The sequence below is a fragment of the Emericellopsis atlantica genome, assembly GCF_019669845.1.
Source record: "Emericellopsis atlantica unplaced genomic scaffold F5Z01scaffold_26, whole genome shotgun sequence".
Classification (NCBI taxonomy): Eukaryota; Fungi; Ascomycota; class Sordariomycetes; order Hypocreales; family Bionectriaceae; genus Emericellopsis; species Emericellopsis atlantica.
This window is the reverse complement of record NW_025764728.1, coordinates 264,637-292,457: the sequence shown is the minus strand read 5'-3', so window position 1 is coordinate 292,457 and position 27,821 is coordinate 264,637. Positions and strand designations below refer to the sequence as shown.

General features: G+C 58.8%; 9 protein-coding genes across 9 annotated transcripts; 4 read left to right on the top strand and 5 right to left on the bottom strand.

The window, feature by feature from the left end:
* Window positions 1-159: 159 nt before the first annotated feature.
* On the top strand, window positions 160-2,569 carry F5Z01DRAFT_627356 (uncharacterized protein; the record flags this gene model as incomplete). Its single annotated transcript, XM_046261536.1, has 3 exons — window positions 160-322; window positions 460-1,040; window positions 1,169-2,569. The coding sequence occupies 3 exons, from the start codon at window positions 160-162 to the stop codon at window positions 2,567-2,569; spliced, it is 2,145 nt and encodes a 714-aa protein (XP_046115547.1).
* Window positions 2,570-2,737: 168 nt separating this feature from the next.
* F5Z01DRAFT_273256 (uncharacterized protein) lies at window positions 2,738-5,152 on the top strand. Its single transcript, XM_046258695.1, has one exon. The coding sequence runs from the start codon at window positions 2,906-2,908 to the stop codon at window positions 4,928-4,930; it is 2,025 nt and encodes a 674-aa protein (XP_046115546.1). The 5' UTR covers window positions 2,738-2,905; the 3' UTR covers window positions 4,931-5,152.
* On the bottom strand, window positions 5,004-7,531 carry F5Z01DRAFT_272960 (phosphate permease). Its single transcript, XM_046258693.1, has 2 exons — window positions 6,906-7,531; window positions 5,004-6,841 (listed from the first exon to the last, which is right to left on the bottom strand). Exons 1-2 carry the CDS (start codon window positions 7,316-7,318, stop codon window positions 5,077-5,079), a joined length of 2,178 nt encoding a protein of 725 aa, XP_046115545.1. The 5' UTR covers window positions 7,319-7,531; the 3' UTR covers window positions 5,004-5,076.
* A 1,723-nt stretch (window positions 7,532-9,254) lies between these two features.
* On the bottom strand, window positions 9,255-10,235 carry F5Z01DRAFT_683205 (beta-lactamase-like protein; the record flags this gene model as incomplete). Its single annotated transcript, XM_046265827.1, has 2 exons — window positions 9,255-9,664; window positions 9,755-10,235. 2 exons carry the CDS (start codon window positions 10,233-10,235, stop codon window positions 9,255-9,257), a joined length of 891 nt encoding a protein of 296 aa, XP_046115544.1.
* A 415-nt stretch (window positions 10,236-10,650) lies between these two features.
* Window positions 10,651-12,403, top strand: F5Z01DRAFT_273066 (uncharacterized protein). The gene has a single exon (XM_046258694.1). It carries the CDS (start codon window positions 10,945-10,947, stop codon window positions 12,283-12,285), a length of 1,341 nt encoding a protein of 446 aa, XP_046115543.1. The 5' UTR covers window positions 10,651-10,944; the 3' UTR covers window positions 12,286-12,403.
* Window positions 12,356-13,460, bottom strand: F5Z01DRAFT_272954 (uncharacterized protein). The gene is made up of 2 exons (XM_046258692.1): window positions 13,259-13,460; window positions 12,356-13,205 (listed from the first exon to the last, which is right to left on the bottom strand). The coding sequence occupies exon 2, from the start codon at window positions 13,183-13,185 to the stop codon at window positions 12,427-12,429; it is 759 nt and encodes a 252-aa protein (XP_046115542.1). The 5' UTR covers window positions 13,186-13,205; window positions 13,259-13,460; the 3' UTR covers window positions 12,356-12,426.
* Window positions 13,461-13,614: 154 nt separating this feature from the next.
* Window positions 13,615-15,810, bottom strand: F5Z01DRAFT_663195 (Alpha/Beta hydrolase protein). Its single transcript, XM_046264020.1, has 3 exons — window positions 15,258-15,810; window positions 14,777-15,167; window positions 13,615-14,721 (listed from the first exon to the last, which is right to left on the bottom strand). Exons 1-3 carry the CDS (start codon window positions 15,316-15,318, stop codon window positions 13,683-13,685), a joined length of 1,491 nt encoding a protein of 496 aa, XP_046115541.1. The 5' UTR covers window positions 15,319-15,810; the 3' UTR covers window positions 13,615-13,682.
* Window positions 15,811-15,985: 175 nt separating this feature from the next.
* On the top strand, window positions 15,986-24,054 carry F5Z01DRAFT_663194 (transcription factor/nuclear export subunit protein 2-domain-containing protein). The gene is made up of 2 exons (XM_046264019.1): window positions 15,986-21,059; window positions 21,111-24,054. The coding sequence occupies exons 1-2, from the start codon at window positions 16,464-16,466 to the stop codon at window positions 23,655-23,657; spliced, it is 7,143 nt and encodes a 2,380-aa protein (XP_046115540.1). The 5' UTR covers window positions 15,986-16,463; the 3' UTR covers window positions 23,658-24,054.
* Window positions 24,055-24,388: 334 nt separating this feature from the next.
* F5Z01DRAFT_272911 (uncharacterized protein) lies at window positions 24,389-26,273 on the bottom strand. Its single transcript, XM_046258690.1, has 3 exons — window positions 25,978-26,273; window positions 25,654-25,928; window positions 24,389-25,231 (listed from the first exon to the last, which is right to left on the bottom strand). Exons 1-3 carry the CDS (start codon window positions 26,105-26,107, stop codon window positions 24,611-24,613), a joined length of 1,026 nt encoding a protein of 341 aa, XP_046115539.1. The 5' UTR covers window positions 26,108-26,273; the 3' UTR covers window positions 24,389-24,610.
* Window positions 26,274-27,821: the final 1,548 nt, after the last annotated feature.

Below are 27,821 nucleotides of genomic sequence, written 5' to 3'. Positions count from 1 at the left end.
CGGCCTTCGGGGTAATGCCCCCGGGCCAATGCATTTAAACCAGAGGCATCCCCGCCCCGAAGCGATGACCAGCCCTGGACGCGCGACAGCCATGCGTCCTTGTATCTCTCACGTAATGCTAGCAGCCTAGCTGTCTGTCGGAGCAACTCTCGCAAATTGATGGATTACGACCCGGGCCCAGGCGAGCCCCCTGCTGGCCACGCCCCGGCTGATGAGGCGAGTGCCAGTGGTGAAGCCTCGCTCGCGTGCAATTGCTGCCGGCGAAGAAAGCTCAAGTGCTCTCGAGAAGTGCCTGCATGTCAGCAGTGTCGTAAGGCAGGAAGTGGATGCGTCTACGAGACGAAGCGAGCCAAGCCTGGCATCAAGCCCGGGGCCATTGATGCCCTGCATCGGAGATTGGGTATGTTCTGGCATGACGAAACAACATTTGGTCAACTCATTGACGACCTGTCTCTGTAGACGCTCTCGAGAACATCGTCCACAAGTCCACCGGTGCCAGTGGCGCCCAGACTCAGAGTCAGTCCAGTCTCCCTACTCACCTCGACGACAACCAGCATGAACAATACAACACCTTGGCCTTCTTTGCGCGGGAATTCCAACGCTTCAATGAGTCGCAAAACCAGTACAACACGCCGTCATCTTCAAATGGTGATTCTGGTCGGCCCCAGAAGAGAAGACGCCTGGAGTCCTTCGCTGCGCCTCCCACGGATGCAATCCACATCGACCGTCTTCCGCTTGATGATGACCTCGCTTCTGTCTTGGAGGCCTACTTTACGCATGTGCATCCGTGGATCCCTATGATTCACGAGGCTCGGCTGCGCCGTCGTCTTGCTGCGGATACTGAGCAGCTGGAACTGGGCATCGTCCTCCACGCCATGACACTGGTCGCAGCCAAGTTCATCCCAGACGAGCAAGCCTCCAAGAGATGGACACTTGGTCCTGATCACGCTTCCGATTCACGAGACCACCTGATCGCAGTCGCCATGAGGAGTCTGTCGGTGGAAAATGTGCAAGCACTCATCATGCTTGCGTTTGACGACGTGAGTCTTCCCCCCTATTCTATCGTGTCCACCTGGCTGAACGAACCGCCCACAAGATTGGCTGCGGCATGGCCTCGCGCGCATGGCCGATTGTCGGCGCGCTGAGTCGCAGCGTCGAGTACCTCCAGCTTGCCGTCGAAGGCGACGAAGACGACGCAGAGCGCCAGACTCTCCTGCGCCCCTGCATCTCCCTACCCGCCCCTGAGGACTGGACCGAAGTCGAGGAGCGACGGCGCGTCTTCTGGAACGCCTTCAACCTGGACAGGCTGTGCTCTGTCACGACAGGCTGGAACACGAGCCTGACCTCGGACGACGTCCATCGCCGGCTCCCCTGCGACGGCATCAAGTGGCGCAAGGAAGATGAAGTGACAACCCCGTACTTTGGCATCTGGGACAAGTCGGCTGCCCGGATCGGGAACCCCATCGCCTTCCTCCCCGAGGTCCAGACGCCCTCTGAGACGGGTACCTCGCCAGGCACCGCGTCCAGCCCCGTGGATATGAGTACAGTGGGTGCGTTCGCGTACTGCATCGAGGCCACCGAGTCCCTGAGCCGCGTGACGACGTACTTTTTGCAGCAAAGAGTCAACATGCGCGATCAGCGCGACCTGGGACGCTGGCTCACGCGCTTCAAAGAGCTCGATCTGCGCCTCGTGCACTGGAAGATGCTGCTCCCGCACAAGTGGAAGGTCGACACGTCCTCGCAGCGCGCGCGCATGGATCCGAACCTGACCCTCGCGCACATCACGCACAACGCCTCCATGATCCTGCTCCATCAGCCCATCGCCTTCCCCTTGCCCGCATGGCCGTTCAAGGACCGGCTGCCCAGCCACTGCAGCGCCCACACGTGCCAGGCAGCGGCCGGTGAGATTGCCACGATTGCACGCAACTACCTCCAGAATGCGCCCCCAGCAGTTCCTGTCACCAGTCAGTTTGCGTTTTGCCTGTACGTGGCCTCCCGGGTCTGCCTTGTCCAGTGGCGCCATGGACAGTCGACGGCGATGGCGGTGGCGCCCCTTGCCCCGGCCTTCTGGCTCCTCCTCGAGAGTCTAGACATTATGGCTCAGCGGTGGGCTGGGCCTCACGCTGTGGACATGGATGCTGCGTGGAACCTGGCGTCAAAGTATGCAGCCAAGTTGAGAGATCTGTATCAGCGCTGCTTGGGGGACGGGGCGTTCCACATCCACGTTCTCGGCTATATTGGAGAGATTGACGAGACGGCACAACAGGAATATCGCCCACCCACGACGACTCGCACGAGAGCGTCGGCCAGGGCAACGTATGGTGCGCCCTTGGGTATGGCGACACCGACCACACGCAGCATGCAGCCGCCTCCGTCAATCGATCCCGCTCAGCAGGCCATGGATGGACCAAGAGGCCAGTCTAGTCAGTACCGTAGAGCGAGCATTCCTACGAGTAACCTTGGCGAGATTTCGCAGCTCCTCATGGACCAGCAGTTTGTAGACATGGATCGGATCATTAGCTACGATGACGGTATGTTTGGCTCCGAGTTTGAGGCTGGGCCATGGTAGTTGTTTGTTCATCGTCGAGCATAATAGTATCCTCGCCGAGTGTTGGTTGCTGTTTCTGTGAGAAGCTCAGTCAATCAGTCCTTCCACTATCATGAACCGAGCCACCATAAAAAGGGGCCTACCAAAGACTTCAGTAACGACACCGGTCGTTTATGATCAATAGGATCGGCATCGACCCGCCCCCTGTGTCGAGCTCCGCGCGCAATAGCCCGAAGACCGAAGCGTTGGAGAAGCTCTCCACCAGACCATCCCCAGACCCTTGTCGTGTGATATCGCATAGTACGCAGAAAGGACAGTATTGACTTGACTCTGATAGGCAGCCACGCAGCCTTCAAGATGCCGCCGCTCGCTGGATTCACCGACAACCCCATGCAATCGCGCTCTGACCTCCTCAGAGCCTTACACAGTCTGATCAAGGCCTTGGAGCCTCACACAACGTCCCACCCGTCCCGGACCAAGATCCGCCCTGCGACGTGCGCCGCCTTTGACGACGTCGCCGCGCAGCTCGAGGGCTTTGCGCGTCCGTTGCTCGGTATCCACGCCGTCGTCCAGCTGCACGATGACGAGCGCCTCGCCACCTGGATCAAGGGCCTCGAGGAGGGCGTACGTGTCGACGCGCCTGGGTACTGGGGCGACATTGGCGACGTTGACCAGCGCATGGTCGAGACGGAAAGTATCTGTCTGGCGATACTGGGCTACCCCGACGAGATCCTTGGCCGGATGAGCCAGGAGGGCAAGGGACATCTAAGGACATGGCTCGCCCAGATGTACGGCAAGGCCATGCCAGCGAACAACTGGCGCTGGTTCCGCATCCTCGTCAGCGTCACGCTTACACAGCACCTAGATATGCCGCCACAAGAGGTCGAGCACGAGATGGAAGCCGACTTTGCCCTCCTGGACTCGTTCTACTTGGGCCATGGCTGGTCGAGCGACGGCGCATGGGGCGACGAGAGGAGACAAGCCGACTACTACTCTGGCAGCTTCGCCATGCAGTTCGCGCAGCTGCTCTACGTCCGCTTTGGGCCCGACGCCGACAAGGAGAGAAAGAACAAGTACATGCAGTGGGCGTCTGCGTTTGCCCAGGACTACTGGCGCTACTTTGACGCCGACGGGTCTGCCATCCCCTTTGGCCGGAGCATGACCTACCGCTTCGCCATGGGTGCCTTTTGGGCGGCAGCCGCCGCGTCCGGTGCGTGGCCTGCGTCGGGGCTGGCCATGCTCAAGGGCATGCTGCTCCGTCACCTGCGGTGGTGGCGTGGGCAGGAGGACATGTTCAACGTCGACGGCACGCTGAACATTGGCTTTTCCTATCCCAACATGTACCTGAGCGAGGACTACAACTCGCCTCAGTCGGTGTACTGGTGTCTCAAGAGCTTCGTCGTGCTTCTCTTACCGGCAGAGCACGCCTTTTGGCAGGTCGACGAGGCGTCGCATCCGGTGCTCACCTTGAGCCTCAGAAACATGACGCGCACCATCTGGCCAGCGCGTCAGGTCATTGACAGCTGGCCGGGCCATCACTACCTCCTCTCGTCCGGCCAGATGACGACCAAGCCGCACAAGGCCAGGGATGCAAAGTACTGCAAATTTGCGTACTCGTCTACCTTTGGCTTCAGCGTGCCCTGCGGCAGCGATACCCTGGGACAGATCGCGCCCGACAGCACGCTGAGTCTCAGCATCGACGGGGGCGAGTCGTGGAGGGTCCGATGCAGGCCAGACGACGCGAGGCTTCAGTGCGTGTCTGTCGGCGAGGAGTCGGTCGATGCCTTGGTCAGCACGTGGCACCCATGGAGCCGGCTTGACCTCGACGTCGAGACGACTTTGATCCCACTGGGCGCACACTTCCCCGGCTGGCATCTGCGTGTCCATCGACTGATGTGGTCACTGGCTGCCGAGGCGGCGCTGTTGGATGAGGCAATACAGCTCGTGGATGGCGGATTTGCAGTGCCAGCGCTGACCCGGCAAGGCTACCACGTACCTAAAATGCCGGAGCCAGATCTCGAGACCGTGTCCGAAGGGTTCTGTCGAAGCGATCGTGGCGCCCTCGTAAGATCGGCTGCTGGTACATGTGGTATCCGCGACCTCAGCAGTGGATTGTCTGGCGCGGTTCAGGACAAGCGAGCAGAGCCACTGGTGCTCAAGGCCGATCCCAACACCAACATTATGTCCCAGCGGACGTTTATCCCGTGCTTGAAGTATCGCGTCGCCTCCAGGGACGGGTCGAGGGAGGTCTGGCTGGCCACAGGCGTCTTTGCCATCACGACCAAGGTGGTCCCCGACAAGGAGGCTTTTGCCCTGTGGTCGAGGGATGTTTGCGTGTCCTGGGACGAGCACGGTCGACTTCGAGTCGACGGGCAGGAGTAGTAGGACATATATCGAGTGGTCAGAAGATAGCACTGTGATCACTACAAATCGTATTCATCTCGACATGTGCCAGCCAAAGTCTAAGTGGTATCATCATGTATGCAAGTTCGTGAAGCGCTCAAAACAGACCCCCCCTACATGTATCATCACGTCAACGACTCCCTAGGCGAAGGGAGCAGCGACCCAACATCGTGAAGCCGCACCTCGTCCATTTCCACCGTCGGCGTGCCGCGGTCGATCCGTCCCCAGCCCGCTCCCCACATGGGCATCTGCTGGTGTGGTATTGAGGACACGCCCATGCCTTGCATCGGTGTCGCGGGTGGCATGGGGCTCTCCGCGGCCGCCGAGATCCTAGCATCGAGCACAATGTCGGATGTGTCGTTGCTATTCGTGCGCGCCCGTCTCCTGCTCCTCCAGAACGGCGCTCGTCTCCGTCGTATGCTGTCACGTGTCCCACACGTCGTGTTGGTAGTGCCTCGTGAGCGTGTCCCTTTTGCAAATGTGGCCGCGTGAGCCTTTGGATAGGCGAAGCCAGCGGGTTGCCCTCCGGAAAATGGATTCCAAACCCCCCTCGAAGGGGCCAGGTTGATACTGCCATTACAGCCTGCATTATACGACGTGCGAGACTCCCCCGCCAGCTCTTCCAAAGTGAGACCCTTGGTCTCCGGGATCAGTAGCGACACCAAGGTGCCCAGGAGCATGAACAACGCGAACAGCTGCAGCAGACGATCGAGATGCGGAGAGCACGCGTTCCCGATGCAGCCGTCTTGCTTGCCGTGGCCCAGGATGGGGATGGTCATGACCTGCGCGACAACAGCGCCCAGCTTGCCCATGGCCGCGGATATGCCGTGGGCCAGAGCCCGGTATCTCGTGGGGAAGCACTCACCCGAGACGATAAATGTCGTCGTGTTCGGGCCCGCGTTGAAGAGGAACTGCGCAATCACGTACAGTCCTAGAAGCGTCGTCTCGCTCAACGAGTGCAGTCGAAAGCCAATAATGCTGAACAGGATGGTGAGGAGTAGGAACCCTCCAATCTGCAAGGGCTTGCGCCCAAATGTGTCTATCGTGAAGACAGCCGCCCAGTATCCCGGTATGGACCCTGCGCAGGCCAGTATAATCATGCCCACGGCCTGGTTGTGTAGCTTGTCGTACAGATTGGCCCCGTCCCCATAACCAATGGCATGCAGGACGATGCTGTTATTGAGGCCCAGGCCATAGTAGGCCAAATCCAGAAAGAACCACGACATGGAGGTTCCAACGAGGACCCTAAAATTCTTGCCCTCGCTAAAGTAGGTGGCAAAGTCGCGCCACGACGCTTGCGGCGCGTCGAGCGTCGGACCAGCAATAATGTGCTGGCGTGTGTGCGTGGGGAGGGCGCTGACCTCGTCCTTGGGGTGTTTGCTGGCCATGTAGGTCTGGATGTCCCTGTCGGCCTTGTCGACGTCGAGCTGGACGTCAAACGTGTAGCGTGGGGTCTCGGGAATGGTAAGGCGGTAGTAGAGGGCGAGACAGGCCGGGAGGGCGCCCACGCCGACAATGATGCGCCACGAGCGGTCGGCGGCGAGACGGCACTGCGCGTCGCAGGCGGATTCGCTGGGCACGTGGACGTAGGCGTCCTTGAAGGCGGCGGTCATGACGAGGGCGACGACGGCGGCGGCCAGCTGGCCCAGGCCCTGCATGGAGAAGACGGCGCCGACCATGGCGCCTCGCCAGCGGGTGGGCGCAAACTCGGCCGTGATGACGGAGCTCAGGGGGTAGTCGCCGCCGATGCCGATGCCCATGACGACGCGCCAGAAGATCATGATGCCTGCGGAGCCGATGCCTGGGCTGGAGGCGACGAGGGCGCAGCTGAACGTGGCGAAGATGATGATGGCGAGCTCATATCCGTACATCCGTCGACGACCAAAGGCGCTGGAGATTTTTGTCAGTACACTGCATCATACGAGAGAGAGGGAGAGAGAGAAAGGCCACGCACTCTGCCAACCAGCCAAACAGGATCATGCCAATGATGATGCCCGAGCTCGTGGACGCCTTGAGCGCCTGGTTGATGGGCCCCGGGAGGTGCCCTTGATTCCCTCCATAGCCATCGTCGGGGTCGCCTCCGCCCCAAAAGACCAAGCCCAGGAGGGACGTGATGAGGTTGATGGCAAAGATGTCGTACGAGTCGAGGAAGAAGCCGACGCCGGCCACCAGGATGGCGCGCACGTGGTACCAGCCAAAGGGCACCTTGTCAATGTCGGACAGGGCCAGGCGACGGCGCAGGTTGGGATCGGGAATGTGCGAGTAGTCGTTGTAGAAGTTGTGGAAGGCCGTGTTGCCTCCGACGGTGCGGTCCTGCGTCGCTGGGGCCCTGCGCGGCGGCGGCCGGCTCTCCTCGTCGCTGGACATGATGGGCGAGTTGATGAGGGAGGGGCCAGAAACACACGCGAGGTTGTCGCCGCCAATGTGCCTGGGGAAGAGGCGCTTCTATCGCTTCATACGGGCGACAGGACAGGAGAGGACAGAGAGGAGAGTGAGGCGCACAGGGCAGCGTTGAAGTGATGCTCACCACACGTGCAGCGCAGTGCAGACAAATTGTCATCAAACAAATGCCAAGCAGAACGTGATGGAGGGTCGACAGAAGAATGGAAAGCCTCTAGAACAATGGGACGGGCCCGTCGGCGGTTTAGCGGCGGGTCGACGAGCTGGTCGGTCCACGCCTGTGGAGTCATGCGCTGGATACTGGTGAGACAGAGGGTCAGAGTCCAGTCGGGTTCATGGTGCGAGCGACAAGAAGCAGAGTCAAGGGGGGGGGCAGCATTCACCATCCAAGCCCTCAAATGGAAGACGAATGGAAGCCCGGCTGTTGAGCAGCTTGAGCTGGCTTCCTCCTCGATCGGGAATGGCACATGGACAGCACTGGAGCCACTGCGGCGGCTCGGCGCATGGCTTGAGGCTTGACAGGCATTGCCGTCCGCTGGGCCGCTGGGCCGACAAACGCCGTGGAGCGTGCGTCGGCTGCGTCTCGTGATTGGTGGGTGGCCTGGCGGCCCTGGCTGGCAGGCCAGTGACTGCCCTGCTTAGTCAGGCTGCACATTCGGCCCACAGCTGCCTTCAAAGGGCAGCATCTTCGCGCTATCGCGTTCTTCCTCATGTCTTTACTTAGCATCAGCATCTTCTTCAGATAGTGAATGATCATTCTCGCTCTCTTCTGATGTTCATCTTCACATCGGACGCTTGTTTCACGTCGTCGCTCGACGACTAGCGCCCTCTCCGATGGAAGATGAGTGGCTGCAGGATCTGATCAACCATAACGCGATGCTTCCGAACGGAGGGCGGTGCTCAGTCGACTGGCCCCGTTGCCTTCAGGTCGCTTTTGTCTGAGACGCCGGCTTCGGACTGCATGATCTTTTGCATCATTGCTCACGTGCGCGAGGCTCGCCCGGGTGTCTACACGAGCGTGGAAGTCGCAAAGTCTCTTCCCTTCATGACCGGACTGATCCCATTCGCCATTAGCTTACTGCGCCTGGGGTGGCTCGTAGAGGTCATTCCTTACATCCCCTGCCGTCTCGGAATTCATCACGGCGGCCAGCCTCACCATGATGTGCACGCAGCTCCCTGTGCTGCTGGGCATTCCGGACATCAACACGCGATAGGAGCCTTACAGAGTGTTGATCCAGACACTGAAGAACCCCGGCAGCACGCCGCTGGATCCTGAGCAGTGAATCTTGAACGACTGCAGCGGACTAACCTGATCATCAGGCTTTGTGTACGCAGGGCCACCGACCCTGAGCCCGGATTTCATAGGTCTCATCCTCCCGCAGAGTCACGTGTATACCAACATGCCGCCCCGGCCTCTTGAGGCAGGACACAGCCCAAGGGCCTGCCAAAGCTAGAAGCGGTTGCCATAGACTGCTCCACCATCCGCAACATTGACATCACGAAGCGTCCATGGGCTGATGGACGCCAGGAACACCTTGGACCGTTGGGCGAGCCCGTCGATGATCCGTTGGCATTTGGGGCTCGGAGAGTGCTGTCGGGGATCGGGGACCGGCAATCGGGGACCGGGGACCGGGGATACGTACCCACTGCGGCATCGCCGCGACCTTGGTCTGTCGACGGTGGTCCCCGAGCCCGAGGTCGCCGAGCACGGAGCAAGACAACCGGAGAACCCTGACCGGCAGAAGAGCGACACGCAAAAGCACAAAGTACTGGGAAACCTTGTCTTAGGTGAACTTGAGACTATAATGACACGGCACGAGAATAGATACAGCACCAAGCATTGAGACATTGGCAGACAGACGCTTTGTTTGCCCTTGTGTTTCTGTAGACCATCTTCCAGTCCTCACCATGGCGAGTCGGGCACCTGCAAAGGGAGATGCACCATTCGAAGCCCCGACGCCGTCGGCGCAGGGAGTCGCCCGCCCCGGATGTTCATCTGCAGCGACGGATGGATCAGGCGCGGTGCAGCGAGCGTGGCATCCCGCTTGCGGCGCGTCTCGACAAACTCGGCCTCGTGGGTCCCGTCCTTCAGGTGCTTGTTCTCCTCCCTGTGCTGTTTGACAGTCACGAACGGCACGGGCGCCCGTCGTCCGTCTGGCGGGTAGTCGTGTCCCACCCAGACCTTGGTCTCGTCGGGCAGAGCCAGGAGCTTCCGCCCCGAGTTGTAGACCGCTTCCGCGCTTCCTCCTGGGAAGTCAGCACGGGCAGAACCAATGTCCACGTGAAAGATGGAGTCTCCAACAAAGACGTTGCCTGTTTTTTAGAAGAAGAAGAAATTCCACCATCAGCAAGGGCTCTTTTCTGCATACGTAGTACGGGAGCGCCAAAGGGAATCTGGCTTACCGCCAATCTTGTAGCCCATGTGGTCAGGCGTGTGTCCGGGGAGGTGGATGGCACGGACAGTCAGGGAGCCGATGCTGAAGGCCTCGTCGTCCTCCCACATGCGGTCAAACACGTTCTCGTACTCGCTGGCCGCTATGCCGTATCGCTCACCAAACATCTTTTGCGTATTTCGGATGCGACCGCCGATACCGACCAGTGGCTTGTAGTCCTGGTCCTTGGCAAGTGTCGCCTGAATGTATGACGCTGCGGTGATGTGGTCGGCGTGGATGTGAGTTTCTAGGATCATCTCGACCTTGTAGCCCTTGTCGGTCACAATCTTGATCAGCTCGTCTGCTGACTGGGTCGAGATGACGCCTTTGGCGGCGTCGTAGTTCAGGACCGGGTCGATGATGACTGCGCTGGACGAGGTAGGGTCTGCGACCACGTACTGCCACGAACCAGTGACAGGCTCGAAGAGCTCGTGCACCTTGGGCTCCGGCATCATCGTGGGGGCTGTTGCAAGGTTCCGACGCTGGATTGTGCTGTTGTTGCCGAAGCAGTTGTGACACTGAGTTGAGCGTGCTGACTCGATCGCCCTCCTGTCATTAAGCTGGCCAGTAGCTGCCATGGTGGAACCACTTGCCATGCAAGGAGTTCTGGAAACAACTGGCGCAGTGCTGCCTGTGCTGACATGAATTGCTCGCGCAGAGGGAATTGAACATTGTAAACACTTTGTAGAGATGATCTTGCGTGCAGGTGTGGTAGGTCTGGCGCGGAGGAGCAGGGTCCGTGTCATAGTGTCGTGGTTGTGTTTGTAGCAGCTGGGAAGGCTCCGTATGTAGACAATGGCAGATATTAGTTGAGACGAGCAGAGCGGGCCGCAACATGCTAAATACTCGTATTGGCGTTGGAATGTAGAAACTCTGTGGCAGTACACGTCAAGTAGCAGCTGCTTCGGGGAACTGCAGTGGTGTTCGGCATCCAAGCCCCAGACCGTGCTCGACCTCGCCGAAGCAATTCCCGGAAACCCCCGTCCCCGGTCACAATACGTTGGAATGACACCAAAATGATGATATTCGAGCTTTAATTTCCAGAATCAACGAGTAGAGTTTCGAGGCCCTGAACATCACCTCGTGCAAACCAACAAACCCTGCCTGCACTACTTGCCGTCTTTTGCAGCACCCTACGACCACCTCATCACTTGACCCGACATGGCGATGCTCCAGGCTCTTCGGCTAGGCGCCCATACCTGTGTGAAATCAGGCTCCCGAGACCTTGCGACCCTATCCGCATCACACTCTGCCAGCGTGGCATCTCGAAGCCACAAAGTGGCAATAGTTGGCGGCGGCAGCGCTGGCCTAACTATAGGACACCAGTTGCTGCGCACAGGTGCCTTCCGGGCCCAAGACATTGCCATTGTCGATCCAAACGAGTGGCATCACTATCAGCCAGGGTGGACCTTGGTCGGAGGCGGCCTCAAGGACAAACGACAGCTGCGAGCACGGCTCTCGTCTCTTGTGGATCCCAAGATCAGCCTCTATGCGCAAGGCGTCTCGAACTTCACCCCCGAGCAAAACACAATCGACCTCATCAATGGCCATCGAATCACCTACGACCAGCTCGTCGTCTGCCCAGGGATCAAGGTCGACTTCAAAAGCATCAAAGGCCTGGATGAGGCCGTACACGATCCACATTCGCCGGTTTCGTCCATCTACAGCTACGACACATGCGACAAGACGGCCCGCAACATTGCAAGCTTCAAGAAGGGCAAGGCGATATTCACTCATCCCGCTGGGGTTGTCAAGTGTGCCGGCGCCCCTCAGAAGATCATGTGGCTTGCACTGGATGGTTGGCGGCGTGCTGGTCTCTACAACCCGGGTGACCCCTCCAAGTCCGACACTCAGATCACCTTTGCCACCGCGATGCCCGTCATGTTTGGCGTCCCCAAATACAGCCAAAGACTCAACGAGTTGAGGGAGCAACGAGCTGTCGACGGCCTTTTTGAGCACGACCTTGTTGGCATCAACGGGAACACTGCCACTCTAGCCAAGCCAGATGGATCTCTAGTAGAGAAGCATTTCGACCTTCTGCACGCCGTGCCTAAGATGAAGCCATATGATTTCGTCAAAGCTAGCTCACTAGCGAACGAGTCAGGCTTTGTTGATATTGATCAGGCTACTCTGCAGCATAACACCTACGGCAACGTCTGGTCTGCTGGCGATGCCTCGGGGCTGCCGACATCCAAAACGGCGGCAGCAATCACTGCGCAGGCACCCGTTCTTGTTTCGAACCTCCTGAGCTCGCTCGATAAGAGGCCTTTGCAGGCTGTGTACAACGGCTACACGTCGTGCCCGCTCCTGACCGAGTATGGCAAAGTCATGTTAGCAGAGTTCAAGTATGGAGGCACGCCGCACGAGACCTTTGGCACCTTTGTGGACCAAGGAACCCCGAGGAGGGCTTTCTATCACCTGAAGAAGGACTTCTTCCCCTGGGTCTACTACAAATTCATGGTGGAGGGAACGTGGGCAGGCCCGAAGGGCTGGAAGCGATGATTCGTGGGATTTGGCACACTGTGTGCATACTTGCTTTCATGGAATTGCACCGAAAGTTCTACAGAGCGGTATGTTCTTAACTTCTTGAGAGGCTACGGGCAAAGTGGTGGGGTTTATACATGTATCGTCTCGCATACAAGACTAAGGAGCAGGTTGCTCCTGACGATTTAGCAATAACAACAAAGTGACGAGCATTTTCCCCGAAGCCGAAACGATCAGTGCATTCGAGGAACCGATGCCGGTCCGCATATACGCACCAGCGAAACTTCCAGCGACCAAAGCAACGAGAAACCCCAGACGCCGGTCTCTAGGGCGGTTTCTCAAACCCAGCAACTTGGGGTCAATCACGAGATCAACCCACGCTGCGGTAGCCATCGCCGTGGTAATCTCCTGGATCCTAAAGGGCCGCATGGCGGCAACCTGGGCGCCAGACGCAAAAGCAAGCAGGGTCAGCGACCCCATGGCCGAGGGGCCCGTTCCTCGAGCGTGCGTCACGGCTTGGATCGCGGCGGCGCCAAATATCATGAGAGTCTGCGCCAGGTTACTGAGCACCAGCCATGCCCGCCCTCGAGGCCCGACGGCATTGGCGATCTGACCGGTGATGATTGCGCCCGCTATGAACATGCCGAGGCTGAGGCCGACATTGCCGAGGCTGAAGAGGTTTCCGGCGTGGCCTGCGAGGCCTACGGCGAGAACTACCGAGTTGCCCGTCTGGTTGGAGGCGAAGCACTGGAAGTCGGGGTAGCTAATGGCGTCCTGGATGCCGGTGCTGAACGTAAGGAGAAGCAGTTGTATCTCGAGGAGGAAGTCGACCTTGAGTTCTGCCGCAAGATACTGGCGGGCACCGTTCTTCATGGATGCCTTCATTGGCGAAGTAAGTGATGGCACGCGAGCCCCCATCTCGGTCAATGTGAGCAGGGCTAGTTTTGTCAATGCCAATTGCCATCCTACGCTCAGCGGTGTGTAGACTTACAGGCGTGCAGCAAACTACAGGAGACAGACGGCCGTGAACCTTGTATGTTGCGTATAGCGACGGAAAGAGGGTGGACTAGGGGGTCCAACAGTCTATAACGCTTTTTTGCTCTGTTTGGGAAACGGGAAATTCATCAGTCACATCGATAGCTCCCAGTCCCTGGCGATGCATCCGAGGGCAGTCTACATAATTATGGACGGCAACTGATCTTACTTATTAGTTCGGCGACCCGGGGAGTCGGGGACCCGGAAGTCGGGGACCCGCCGGACTCGACAACCCGATGACCCACTTGATTCGGCGAACTGCCTTCGGTCCGAGAAGGACACCACGTAACAGGAGTCGTGGGACTTCGATAGTCAAGTCAAAAAGAGTCTACTGACCCTAATACATAGATTGAATATGTAATTATTCGCTGCAAGTACTATCACCACGCTGTTATGTCCTCCACCTCGGCCTCGCCAAACGTGCTCGACTTTGTGAGCTTGCCCACCGACACCGCCTCGGGCGTCACGCCCTCCTTGCCCATAATGTCCGGCAGCACCTCCTTCAGAAAGCCCAGCACGTACCGGTTGACCTGCTCAAATTGCAGCAGGAACGCGTCGTGGCCCTCGGGGCTCTCGATGCGCTCCAGACGCGCATCCCTCACGTGCTCGGCAATCTCCTGCTGCTCCGCAAACGTGAACAGCCCGTCGCTCTCGATCCCCAGCACCAGCGTCGGCTGCTCAATCTGCGCCAGCGCCTCGCCAATCGTCGCCGCCCGGTTGCGCGACACGTCGTGCGTGTCCAGCTTGCGCGTCATGGCAATGTAGCAGTTGCTGTCGAACCGCTTGACAAACTTGGTCCCCTGGTACCGGAGGTACGACTGCGCCGAGAAGTAGGTCGACGTCGGCATCGTGGCGTCGTCCCCCGTCAGACCTCCGTTGGACGACGCGGGTCCGCGGAACTGGGGGTCTGCCGACACGGTCTGCTCAATGAGCGCCGCGCCCTTGCCAATCGTGCTCTCGCTGTTGGTGCGCGAAATGGACGAGCGCTTCACAATGTGGCCGTCATTGTGGATGTGAAAGTGCGCCTCGCCAGGCGTCGCTGGTCGCCCCCGTCCGCTGATGGTCTGCACCTTGGCTGGGTCTGGGATATTCCGCCCAAAGCGCGACTCGAACGAGTTGCGGCTCCTGTATGTCAACAGCGCCGACATGCGCGCGGCACCCAGCCCAGTCGACGGCGGATCGTCAAAGGCGTAGTAGCCGTCGTCGTACTTGGGGTCCGCGTAGATGCTCTGGCGCTGCGCCTCACCCCAGCTGATGCCCCATGCGCTGTGTCTGCTCGACGTGGCAATGGGCACAATACACCGGATGTAGTCTTTGCCAAAGTACGCCCACTCGAGCACAAACATGCCGCCCAGCGATCCTCCAATGACGGCGGCAACTTGCTTCACGCCGAGATCGTCCAGCAGCATTTTGTGGAGGCTTTTGAAGATTAGCCCGCATGCACACATACAGGTCCTAGCCGTTGATGACTTACTTGACATCGTCGCGGATCGTCGTCAGAGGAAACTCGGGCCCATAGTGTCCATTCTCTGGATTGCCGTCCTTTGCCGTGACCGGACTCGCTGAGCCGTACGGGCTGCCCAGGCTGTTCATGCAGACAATGAAGAAGCGCGTCTCGTCAAAGGCCTGCCCAGGTCCGCCCAGAAGGGGCCCCCACCAGTCGCTGACATCGGCGCTGCCAGTCAACGCATGGCAGATGACCATGGCATTGTCGCCATTGGCGTTGAGCGTGCCTCGTACGGTGTACGCGACTGGCACGTTCTTCAACACAATGCCCGACTCGAGCGTGAACTCGGGTATGATGGCAAACTGCTGCTCCGGAATGAGCGCAGCAAACGGGTTCTCAGGCTGCTTGTGCGTTCTTTCTTCCTGGTATTCAGTCACCGTGCTTGGGGCATATCCAGGCAGCCGATGTCGGCAGCCAATGACTTTGGGGTTTTGGGGGGCGTACTGACCGTAACGATGCGTAGATGTCCCTTGCGAGACGTCTGCGGGGGGTTGTGACTGTGAAGACATGGTGGACGGATGTCTTGGGAGAAAGGCTGATAAGCGTCGAATGTGAGTAAGGCCTCAGCGAGGCAGTTGGATGCAGGAAGAGGCCACTGCGTGATGAGTGCCTCCAAGAACAGTGTCTCTTCAAATATGACCGAAATAACGGTGTCTCAAAATATCCAATTGATTAGATTCGAGGGGAGCTCGACGTTTGGAATATCCGAATGGTCCAGGTATCAAATACCACAGGCGTGAAAATGTCTCCTCCACGTTCATGTCGATGTCGTGATCGTGGAAGCAGCGGATTTCGGAGGACCCAGTGACTCAGCGCCCAATCAGAAATCGCCTCTGCAGCCACAGGGACCGCCTGCTCTCGCACGTCAAGCCACAGGGCCAAGTGAGGCGAGGATCAGAGTGTGGACATGGACGATGATGTGAATCATCAACAATCTGAAAGTCTGGTGTGTGTGACTGTCCCAAAAGGTGTGTTCGGTGAGCCTTAAGCTATTATTTGCCAGATGCAGACACAATTAATGCAAGATTTGCTGTCGCTGGCTGGCTGCCTTAATTCGCAGACAAACAGGCACACCGCCAGGCCTTACGTAATCGGTCCCCAACGTGAATTCGCGACGCTCGTTCGTCGCCTGTCAATTTTGCCTGACAGACAGACAAGCGGACGATTGGAGTTCATCGCATGCTCGCTCCAGTTTCCCGCACAGCGACGCGACCATCGCCCATTCTTCCTCTCTCCGCCTCTGCAGTGTCGAGAGCGACTGCTGAATCGCGTCAGCGTTGACTTTGCTCGAGCGCCCTTGCGAAGTCCTCCATTCACATCGAGCCGCGCTGGCCTGAGCTTTTCTCTTTGTCTCCAATCACGAGCTCTCGTACACAGCTCTACCGCTCCCTTCACGACTACGTGCAATCAACGCCAGCGCAAGGAAGAACCTACAAAGCGTTCTGGACGGCTCCAATCCTGTGCTCCATCTACTACAGCTCAAGAGCAGCTGCGACTCTGATTCGAGAAGCCCGCCCACGATGTTTGTCGCAACCCGCTCTGTTCGACCGTTTGAGGACCCGCTGCTGATCACCACTTCAGCTTCCCGTGCACAGAAAAACAGCCTTCAAATGATACACGCACCATAATTGCCATTAGCGACTCTTCCTGAGCCATGCCTCAGAAGCGCAAGCGCCCCGAACCCGCTCCCCCGGAGGGTGGGCGACCCTCGCCGCACCGCCCAGGTGACACGTCCCTTGCTCAGCATGATCGGGACGCTGGCAACCGGGGTCGCGGTCGCGGGGGAGGCCACAGGAACAACAGCTTCCATCGTCGAGACTCTTCGGCTAGTCAGAGCGGTAGGAACCAGACGCAGCCAAGCCCGTCGCCTTCACGCAGAGAATCGAACGCGCACAACGGTGGCCCCCCTACGACGCCAGCTACGACACAAGCACCTCCCAAATCTTTCACGACGCCCACGACGACCACAATGCAGCCACCCACGCCAGCATCCACGAACCCTGCCCTTTTCGACCGCCGATACGAACACCTCACAGACGAAAAGCTCAAGAGCTGGACCGACGGCTCACGAAATCAGATTGTCAGCCACGGCTGCCAGTCTCGAGACGACCAGGACACAGCAGAGCTCTCGGTGCTTTTCCAGGAATTCATATACTCGGTCATGGAGGGGCGCATGCCGCCGACAGAGGCTGGGCGCTGTGTCAGGGAGATGTTGGGTGAGGCCAACCCGTCTAAGGAACCCGTGTTCTCACCACATAATCTTCTTCTCGACCTGCTTCAGCTCATCCTCGATGTCGGCGCGGGCAGGTTCGTGCCCACCCTTGGTGTCTTTCTCGAGGAAACGGGCATCTCGGTCGACTTGGCGCGGCGCGTGCTGGAAGGAACCGTCCTCTCGCAACTAGGTCTTGTGCGGAATCAATTCGATAGGACGGGCGTCAAGCATGCGACCAACTATCTCTACCGCCAGGCCAACTACAACCTGCTTCGCGAGGAGTCGGAAGGCTACGCCAAGCTCATCACAGAGTTGCACATGACGAGCGACAACTTCAGCACGGACGTGCCCAAGGAGACCTTTGAGCGCATCAAGGCCCTCGTGGGCACATTTGACATTGACGTGGGCCGCACACTGGATGTGACCTTGGACGTGTTTGCCGTTATGCTCGTCAAGCAGTTCAAGTTCTTCGTCAGGCTCCTGCACGACAGCTCCTGGTGGCCCAAGGGGGGTCTCGTCGAAGGGAACGACGCTTTCATCGGCGGCCTGCCTACGTGGGCCACACCTGGCTACCCAGCGTGGTTCACCTCGGATGAGGACGAGGCAGACAACAGCGCCAAGCGCCTGCTTCGGGATGTCAGCTTCTGGGACAGAGCGCGCGAGGTGCGAACCGAGGCCTTTTTCGAAATCGGCGGCCGACGTGTTTCTCAACCAGACAGCGATGCCTGGCAAAGCAAGGATGGCGATGATGCCGTCGTCGCTGCGCGGAAAGCATGGGTCGAGATCACAAAGACAATCCCGCCCCATGGCAACTACGTCGCCGCCAACCTTCTCGGATTCAAGCTGCTCTTCTACTACTCGCCAAACCGCAACCCTACCGACGTACTGCCTGCCAACCTACTCTACCTTGCCGCGCTCCTCATCAAGATTGGATTCGTTTCGTTCCCCGATCTCTACCCCCACCTATCACCACCTGACGAAGGCATGGAGAAGGTTCGAGAGGCCAAGATGAAGGAGGTGGAGGAGGCCGAGCGCAAGGCGCGCGGAGGCTCTATGAATGCCTTGCTGATGGCTGGTGCGCTGACCAACGACGAGGACGAGAATCCACATGCCCCCCCTCGCCGGCTGCCAGCAGGCAAAAATGAGCCCGACAAGACGCAGACGACGAAGAAGGAGCCTGAGGAGGCGAAAAAGGACGAACCTCACGAGCAAAAGGTGTCTCTGCTCATCCAACTCCTCACCATCGGCGCACTGCCAGAAGCCACTTTTATCCTTGGTCGTTTCCCCTGGATACCCGAAGCATATCCAGACGTGCTCGATGGCATCCATCGTATTTTGCATGTCTGTGTGAGCAAGGTCTTTGAAGAGTCAAAGCCCAAACTCTCGACGTCGGCCACATGTCCCGTCAAGAATATGCCAGACTACGACCAAACAGGCGTGCCCAAGGGGAGCGTCAAGGTCAGCCCGATGACCATCAAGAAGACCCTCAAGTGGCCGACGCCGGACAAGAACGACCATGGCGACAACCAGGATTACCACTACTACTGGGATGAATGGACCGACAACATACCCGTTTGCCAAACCGTCGACGACATCTTCACGCTCTGCGAGTCCTTCCTCAACTTCTCCGGCGTCAACATTGGCAAGGACGCTGCCCTTCTCGGCAAGCTGGCCACAATTGGCGCCAAGAGTTTGCATGTTGACCCCTCGGAGTCGAACAAGACACGATGGAGGGAACTCTTGAAACGCCTCCTCCTACCAGCGCTCAGCCACACCCACGCGAACGCCTCGGTGGTGGATGCTATCTGGACCCTCTTGAAGCGTTTCGACACCACCACTCGCTACGCCCTGTACGCCGAGTGGTTTGAAGGCCAGACCTCCCGCTTGCCCAGCATGAAGACAGCCTTTGAGCGCGCCAGGGCGGAGACGCGAGCTACCATGAAGCGTGTCTCGCTGACCAACCTGAGCGAGATGGCCAAGCGCCTGGCCAAAACCTCCTACTCCTCACCCGGCGTCGTCTTCACCGTCGCCTTTGGCCAGTTGGAGTCGTACCCGAATCTGATCGAGGCGTTTGTTGAGTGCGCCAAGTACTTTACGGACCTGTCGTACGACGTACTGATCTGGTCTCTGTTGAGCTCCCTCGGCAAGCCCCGCAGCCGCACACAGGCCGAGCACGCCCTGACTACCAGCAAGTGGCTCTCGGCCTTGTCGCGCTTCGTCGGCAAGGTATACCGCCGCTATTCGAACCTCACACCCGTGCCAGTGCTCAGCTACGTCGATGAGCAGCTGTCGCTTGGTAATTCGACAGACCTGGTCATTCTGAAGGAGTTCCTCTCCTCCATGGGCGGCATTGTCGACGCGTCCGACTTCTCGTACGACCAGATCCTCGGCATGGCGGGTGGCGAGTACCTCCGCAAGCAAACCCTCGTCAAGTCGGGCGACCTGCGCTACGACAACGCCCGGAGCTCCAAGCGCCTGATCCAGGCCTTGACGGAGACCGAACTAGCATCCCAAATCCTCACCAACCTCGCGCAGTTCAGACAAGCGCGTCCGTTCCAGATCGATGAGGACGAGGCGCATATCAAGTATCTGTCGACGATTGTGGACGACTCGCACAAGATTCTGTACCAGTACGTCGACTTCCTCTGGAGCAACGTTGATCCAGCCACCTTTGACAAACTTGTCCCTTCGATACTGGACCTCATGAGGACGTTTGGACTGGACGCCAGTTTGGCGTTCCACATTGGAAGGAGCAGCCTCTCGCACCGAATGTTCCCTTGGAAGTCAAAGGAGACACAGGAGAAGGAGGACGCCGCAAAAGACCAGGATGGGGACGCGAAGATGGTCGAGGCAGGATCTGCGAAAGAGGCGGGCCAGGAGACGACGGCGACAGAGGTTCAAAAGACCGACGAGCCGTCCCTCGATGGCGCTGTTCTCACCCCCATCGCTGAGTCCATCAGGGACATTTTGCCTGCTGACGTCTGGGAGAAGATCACGCCCGACCTCTTCGTCACGTTCTGGGCACTCCAGTTGGGTGATCTGTACTGCCCGGACCACATCTACCGCCAAGAGGCCAAGCACGTCGAGCAGACCGAGAAGGCTCTGGCCCAAGATCGAACGGACATGACAAATCGCCGTGTGATGGACCGCAGGCTTGCCAAGAGAAAGGAACTTATGAATTTCCAGATTGGCTTGCACGAGGAACGTCAGGAGCACGCGTTGCGTCAGGGTCGGTGGAAGTTCTACCTCTCCAAGCACTTTCAGTCGGCGTTTCCTGACCCCAAGCCAAGCCCAGAGGCGATTGCGGACGAGCTGCTCGAAAGCTGCTTTCTACCCCGTGTGGTTGTCTCCCCGGCCGATGCTGAGTATACCTATCGTTTCATCAGGATGATGCACGAGTGCAACGCGCCTGGCTTCAAGCTCATGACGCTCTACGACCGGCTTTTCAATGCAAATCGTCTCCGCGCCCTGATCTTCGCCACATCTGTCCGGGAAGCCGAGAATGTCGGACGCTTCCTCTCGCTCATCCTGGAGAATCTATCGCTGTGGCACAAGAATGCCCCTCTGCCAACCGAGAAGGCCAGCAAGGATCACCCAAAGCTTGGCGTCTACGAGCGGGAAGCCAAGGGGCCGGCGGAGCAGCCCAAGCTTGGCTTCGCACTGACAGTCGACGAGAATGGCAAGCCCAGCACGTTTGTCGAGCACGCACAGTTCCAGGACATGCTCTTCAAGTGGCACAGGAATCTCAACACGGCTCTCAAGAGCTGCCTGGGCGGCATGGAGTGGATGCACATCCGCAACGCACTGACTGTGCTCAACCGCGTCATTGACTTCTTCCCTGCCATTGACTTCCAGGCCAAGCAGTTTATGAAGCAGCTCGAGACCATCCACGAGAGGGAGGGTGCCTCGTCCAAGTCATCCGGCGACGAGGAGGCAGCCCACCGGGTGGACTTGTCTGTGGCCGCCCAAGGTACATTGTCTGAACTCATGCGGCGGAAACCCAAGTGGATGATGGTTCAGGCCTTCCGCCCTAATTCGGTACGTACATCTCCGACGCAGTCCACGGATCGCTCGATTAACACAGACCAGGTGGGAGGCGGCCAAAGGTCCGAAGACAAGGGTAGCTTGAACGCGGCAGCAGCCGAATTCAAGCCAACAAGCGCCGACACCAGGAGGACTGGCGGCGGCAACGAAGCGGAAGATGGCGAGGTGGCTGATGCCGCGAAGACAAGAGGCGCAGACAGCTCGACTCAACCATCCAAGTCCAACACCGACTCGCTCCCGTCAAAGCCCTCGCCTGCCCATGGGCGAGATACACCAAAGAGAGACGTTGCCTCGTCCAATACCTCACGCTCTTCGACATCCAGGAACGATAATAACAGACCTGGGAACCTGCCGAATCGCCCCATTCACCATCTGCCCACCCGACCCGATGTCCCGATACCCGCTCACCCCAACAGCAGTGATCGATTCGCTCACGCACCTGCTCGTCCAGGCGACCGACGTGACCCTAGGGAGACTAGAGAGCCTCGGGATGCTCGAGGTGGCCGCGAAGGGCTTGACGCGCGCAGCTCCCCACGTGAAGGACTTCCTGCTCGGGACCCTCGTTCAGATTCGCGAGGGCCTCGTGACGTACGCGACACTCGCGAACACCGCCACGATCCGCGTGACAACTGGCGTCAGGAGAAGGACTGGGCGGAGCATAACATGAGCCAGCCACCGGATCGACGTGGCCTCGACCCCCGCGAATCTCATCATGGGCCACGACCCGTTCCCGGCCAGGAGCGCGATCGACCTCTACGTGAAGGCCGTGGTGGTGGCAGGGTGAGTGAGTTGCCTCCTGAGCGACCACCGTCCGCTCATCAATTGCCAACACCTCAAAATCCCGACTTGCCCATCAACCCTGAGCGTGCGGCACTGCTGCGTCACGATGCGCCCGGCTCTGCTCCCGGACCTCGCGGTGTCAGTGACTCGGAAAAGCCGAGTCGTGGACGCCGTCCCGGGCCGGCAGAGACACCAGAGCACATCAACCCCGACCGCGCAGCCCTGTTGGGCGGCCCAGCTGCTGATGCCAGTGGTACACCATCCCGGCCTGCCCGAGATGACGTGAGAGACAGAGGTGGAAGGACGCACTCCCCACGACGGGGCGGCCCTGGCCAGCTCGATCAACCGTATGATAGGCGTCCGCCTGCTCGTGGCGGCCGAGAGCGATCCCCCGGTCCTCGAGATCGACCTTTTCCCAGTGGACCGGACACTATGCGTCAGAACTTTGACCCTCGCGCCCACGAAGACTCCAACTACGGGCGACTCAACCCCGTCCAGTCGACCCCAGACATTCCCTCCGGCCCTAGGAGTCGCGGACGTGGTGCTAGGGGCGGACATCTTGGTCCTCAGGGTCACGGACACGCACCCCCTCTGCCTTCTCCCAGCGCGCCTGGAGCTGACCAGCGCTATGGGGCCCATTCCTCGTCTGGAGCCCTACCGCCGCGACCGCATTCACAGCAGGACAGCGCGCAACAAGCGCCAGAGCGACAGCCGCCTACGGGGCCTGCATCCGGACGCACGCATTCTCATGGGCCTGGTGGACACGGTGGTGGGCGACGCAACGACGGACCTCCTCCCCCTGGTCCGCCCAATCAGCCGCCTATGGGACCCGGGGGCGGTCACTCGCATCACAATGACCGATCAAGGAACATGAACGACGCTCCGTCCGGCGGTGGGGTCCATCCTGAACGTCTGGCCCAGCTTGGCAACTCCGGACGAGGAGCACCGGCCTCACCGTCAGCTGGACCTGGCCCTACACCGCAAGGCCCGACTGCAGATGCCCCAGATCGCCCCAGGAGTGACCCTCGTGCCAATGCGCACGCTGCAGCTGCCGCTGCTGCTGCCGACAACTCTTCGAGGGATCGACCACCGAACAACAACAATGCCAGACAAGGCACGAGGCAGCTCGCTGGCATCAACAACGTACTGCAGGCCAACAGCCCCAGCGTCGGCGGTGGTGTTGGAGGCGGCAACGCAGGCAACGGCCCTCGTCGAGGCCAGCCACGCACCATGCTGGCCAACTCGGATGTGCAGGTCCTCACGGGAGGCTCGCCCGTCACGACGCCAGGTCACGAGCGTGCCGACCCTATGCTGGGAAGCAAACCCCCCAACGGCGGCTTCGATGAAGGCAGCGGCAGCGGCAGCCACGACAGCCGCGACCGTCGCGACAACCGGGACAGGGACAGGTCCGACAGATCCTACCGATCCCGCCGCAGCAGCCGGGACCGCGAGCGAGAGCGCAGCCCCGCGCGTGACAAGGAGCATAAGGACCACCGAGAATACCGCGAGAGGGAAGGCAGACGATCCGGCGCCGGTGGCGGCAGCGAGTCTCGCGACTCGTCGTCTCGTCGACAAAACGGAGCCAGTGGCGGCGGCAGCCTACTCAAGGACGGCATGCTCCCGCCATCATCGTCTTCTGGCTCAGGGCGCTACCGCAACGACGACGGCAGCCGCAGCCGAGGCGGTGACGATCGTCGCCGACGGAGGACAGACGATGGCTCGGGACTGCCACCGCCACCACAAATACCACCCCCCCAAGGCCCTCCCGGTGGAGGCGGTGACCATAGTCGCGAGAAACGACAACGGCGTTAGGGCACGCAATTGTCCGCTATGGAAGAGTTGAACGCTACAACAAACACGACCGGGCGGAAATTGCACCAACAACCACGATGGCCCGAGACGAGGATGGGGAATGAGCGTTTCTGACGGCGGCAGCAGTGCGTGCCACCCATACTCACTACGTGTACTATCAATGTGCGAGGATGAAACGCGAGAGATCAGAGGAGACAGCAGAGAGTCCGATGCAATGTGGAGGGGGCGTTTTCTACTCCCGTATTTCTTTCCTTTTTCTCTTCTTTTTTTTTTTGCGGACATGTACAGCATGAGAATGGCGTTAGGGTAGGAAGGCGAGGAGATGCGAATGATAATGTACGTTGACCACTCTTGTAACTCTGACAACTCTTGCATGTGTGCCGCGGTGACAAGTTCAATCATCTTAAAATGCAATTCATATTGGGCGCCTCGTGCCATGGTGCTGTGTATATACCGTACGCTCAAACCAGGATCGTCAACCATATATGTACAAGAATCCGCCCGTCCCATCTTCTCTCCATGCCGTAGCGAACTGTATTATATCTCCTGCTGTATCATTGCTGCTGCTGCTACTGCTTGATCTCTGCCGCGCCTAGCGATGGTGATGAATGACGCACTCGGGGACTCGAAAAGATGGAGTGATATGTGCAAGTGTGGCGCAGATACTTTTCTCCTACTTCTCACGCGCCGAGGCCGCGCATGGGCACGGCTTGACGTGCAATGTAATATGAGCGGTAATGTGATGAGTGTGTGTGTGGGTGTGTGTGTGTAGCCGGAAGATGCAAACGCCATCGTGGTATCTCGAAAATGCAAAGAGTATCCCAACCACTGGAAACCCGACTCCCAGTGTAGACAGCATGAAAGTTCGTGCGCGTCGTCATTTGTCTGATGTTCCAAGACGACCCCGAAGAATATTGGCCCGGAAAAGAAATCTGTCACGGCGTGTGAGACCATCAACCATTGTTATCGGGATCCGGGTTTGTCGCCCGGAGGACCTTGGGCGATTGGATCCGTCTCGAATAGTCGTGGTCGTCGCGCAGCGTGTTGATGCTCTCGTGACTGCCGTTGCGCATGTACAGCCCTTGCTTAAAGGGATCCATGCGAGGATCGATAGCTAGCATGCTGTTCCGGTTGCTGGTGGAAGTAGGCGAGTTGCTGCCGGCGCCTGAGAGTGCGCCAGCGCCCTTGCTCATCTCAGGGTGCGAGGAGCCCACCCGATCCGACGAGTTGCCACGCACACTCGGGTCCTCGGTGTAATCACTCTGCTGATTCCTCTTGCGGCGCTTGAAGAACCAGAACAGAATGGCTCCCGCTGCAATGAGAACGGCAGCAATGACACCGACCACAATGCCAACGACGGCGCCCGTGCCAAGACCACCGCCGTCATTCTTGCTTTGTGACCCGGCCGAGTCATTGGCGCTTTCCCCGCTGTTGCCGCCGCCACTGGTTATTGTAGGGATGACAGTGACCGTCCTCACTTCGCCGTCGGTAGTCACGGTCTGGGTCATTGTCGTTGACTGCGGGACATCCGTGTCCGTCTCAGTCGTCGTTGTTGATTCGGCTTTCGACTTGGTCTGGGCAAAGATATGTCAGTAAAGGCACTCGCAAATTGGACAACATCACAGTCCATCACAGATGCATCGTCAAGGCAAATTGGCCATACAGTTGTGGTGGTGGTTGATTCTTCCTCGGTTGACGTGGCCGTGGTCGTAGTGCTCGGCTCTTGCGATGTCGACTCCTCCTGGGTTTTCTCTGTCGATGTGGGTTCCTCAGACTGCACATGGGGCTTTAGCTACACTGGCTGTCCGACGCAACAAGAACGGCAATTGGGATGAGGGCAAGCACTTGCTTCGTCGTCGGTTCGAGGGCAGAGCGCATAGAATGAGGACCGCATTCGGTAAATCAGTGTTGTCAACCAGGCAGTAGTAGGGTCGTCATGGCGGAATCGTGACCAGCAGAATCATGTCAAAGCAGGGCAAGAATCAGCAAGACTTACTGTTGTTGTTGTTGTTGTCGACGTCGACTCCGTAGGCCCACGTGTCCCCTCTGGGAGCTTGCCGTTGAGTATGACATAGCCATACAGACCACGCCCACCACAGTTCTCGGCGGGATATGCTGGACAGGGCAGGTTGCACTTTGACAGGTTCACTTGGCTGTCTTCTGACGGGGCGAAATCGGAACACCAGCAGGAATTTTGCTGGGTGATAGCAAAGGCGTAATTTTCTTTGCAGTGATCGAAGCAAAGACCGTTCGTTTGGTAATCATCGCGGACTGGGAAGAGTCAGTGTCCCAACTCGAGACTATCATGAGTGTGACCTACATTCATCCGTGGTTCCCGAGTTGAACGAGGCGCAGAGATCGAGTGGCACAGAGGCGCTCACGAGCGCCGGAGTTGCTGCGAGGAAAAGCAGAACCCCGAGGCCTGCTCTCCTCGATATCGGCGAGGCCATGTTGATGTGATGGAAGGTGTGTCCAAGAAGATGCGCTTAGATACAAGCCAGGGTAGCACAGCGGGCCTGTTTCAAGCTCATATCAGGGTGGTTGAACCTTATGCCGATAGTTGTGTCGCGTGAGAGGGCTGTCGATGTGGGATGAGTCCGAGGTGTGGCCAGGGGGAGGGCAAGTCCAGTTCGATAGGTAGCCACCTTGAATCTGTTAGCCCCTCGCGATGTGCCGACGCGAGCGGTTTCTGGGGACTCCTCCGCGACCGTTGCCGACAATGGTGGAAACCCAAACCTGGTAAATCGTGGACGATGATCAACGACCAGGACCCGGAAACAGTATGCAACGAAGCACTGAATCTGGGGCAAAGGGCGGATACCACGGCTGCGTGGGAATGTGTGCGAGGCCAGGGACGTTGCCTGGGGGGATCGATTATTCCCGTGTTGTCGGCCGGTTTCGATTGAAAATAAGCAGGAGCCGGGCGGGAGGGGAAGACTCGAAGACGAGGTCTGACTGGAATGTGGTGGCGTGTTGATGGCTCTGAAAACGTCCTCGGGGGCTTTGTTGGGACGGCAGACTGGCTTCCTGCAGATCGAGAAGGTGCGAAAAGTACAGAACAGAAAGAGAAGAAAAAAGGAGCGTTGCCAAGCCAGGTCCTCCAAGAAAGGAAAATAGAACAGCAGCCGGCGTCGAGGATCGCTGGTCGATTGAGGCTATCGAGAGGTGAAGGAAGAGAGGAGGCCAAGTTGACGAGGGCGGTTTGGATTGGGGCTGGGGCTGGGACTGGACGACATGGAGCCGCCTGGCAGAGACAGACAGAGAGCGTCCAGTATCGCTGGACTGGAGGGCCCCGTACGCATACAGGGCCTGGGCGATCGCTTGCTCCTTCCGGTTGTTGATGTTACAGACGCTGCCCAGGCGGAAGAGAAACGTGCCGGCCAGGAGTTATAGAGTGCCTCGAGGGTACTTCGAAGCCCACTGGACATAGTGCGCAGTGCAAAGTACTATCAAGCTCTGCGCTAACTGCCACTTGCGGGTTTGATCAGAAATGGATGCATCACCATCTGGTGAGCTGCACGGCCCGAGTAACTGAGTGGAGCCGCGGACAGCAGACCACTGCACAGCGCTGACTGGAGCTGCGCAGCACCTGGAGTTTGCACCAAAAGCTCCGTAGCTTGGGCGCTTGTCACCACTGGCGCCTCGGCGGCCCGCAGTACGAAGCAGAATACGAGGTCAACAATTCCCAGCATCCGTACACAAGACGCGAGACTCGACTCGATCGCGTGTGCAGGATCATTGGCCCTTTGTTGACTTTTTGGTACGTAGACAACTTTTATATAAACAGTGTTCATGGCACGCTCGCGGCGATGTTATGGGAAACAAATTGGTGGGTGTTACGGGGTTTCGAGTGTGGCTTGCACTGGCTCCATGTCCTCCCTCGGAACGAAATGAAGCTCATCTGTCGGCCCCAGCAGAGTGAAATCATTCCAGCACCCACGACTCGCTCTCGACGTCCACAGGCGGGAGGATCGGTGCTCGATATGTTTCGAGTTGATGGACTCTTGTCTATCAATTGCGGCTACTACGTACGTACGAACTCCTCCTACCTAACTAATACTGCATCTATCGTGCCACGTTTTGCGACTGTGCAATGCGACAACATCACATGTGAAGTTTGGGACGCATTTTCTGCTGGTGCCGACATGAGATCTGATCGAATTC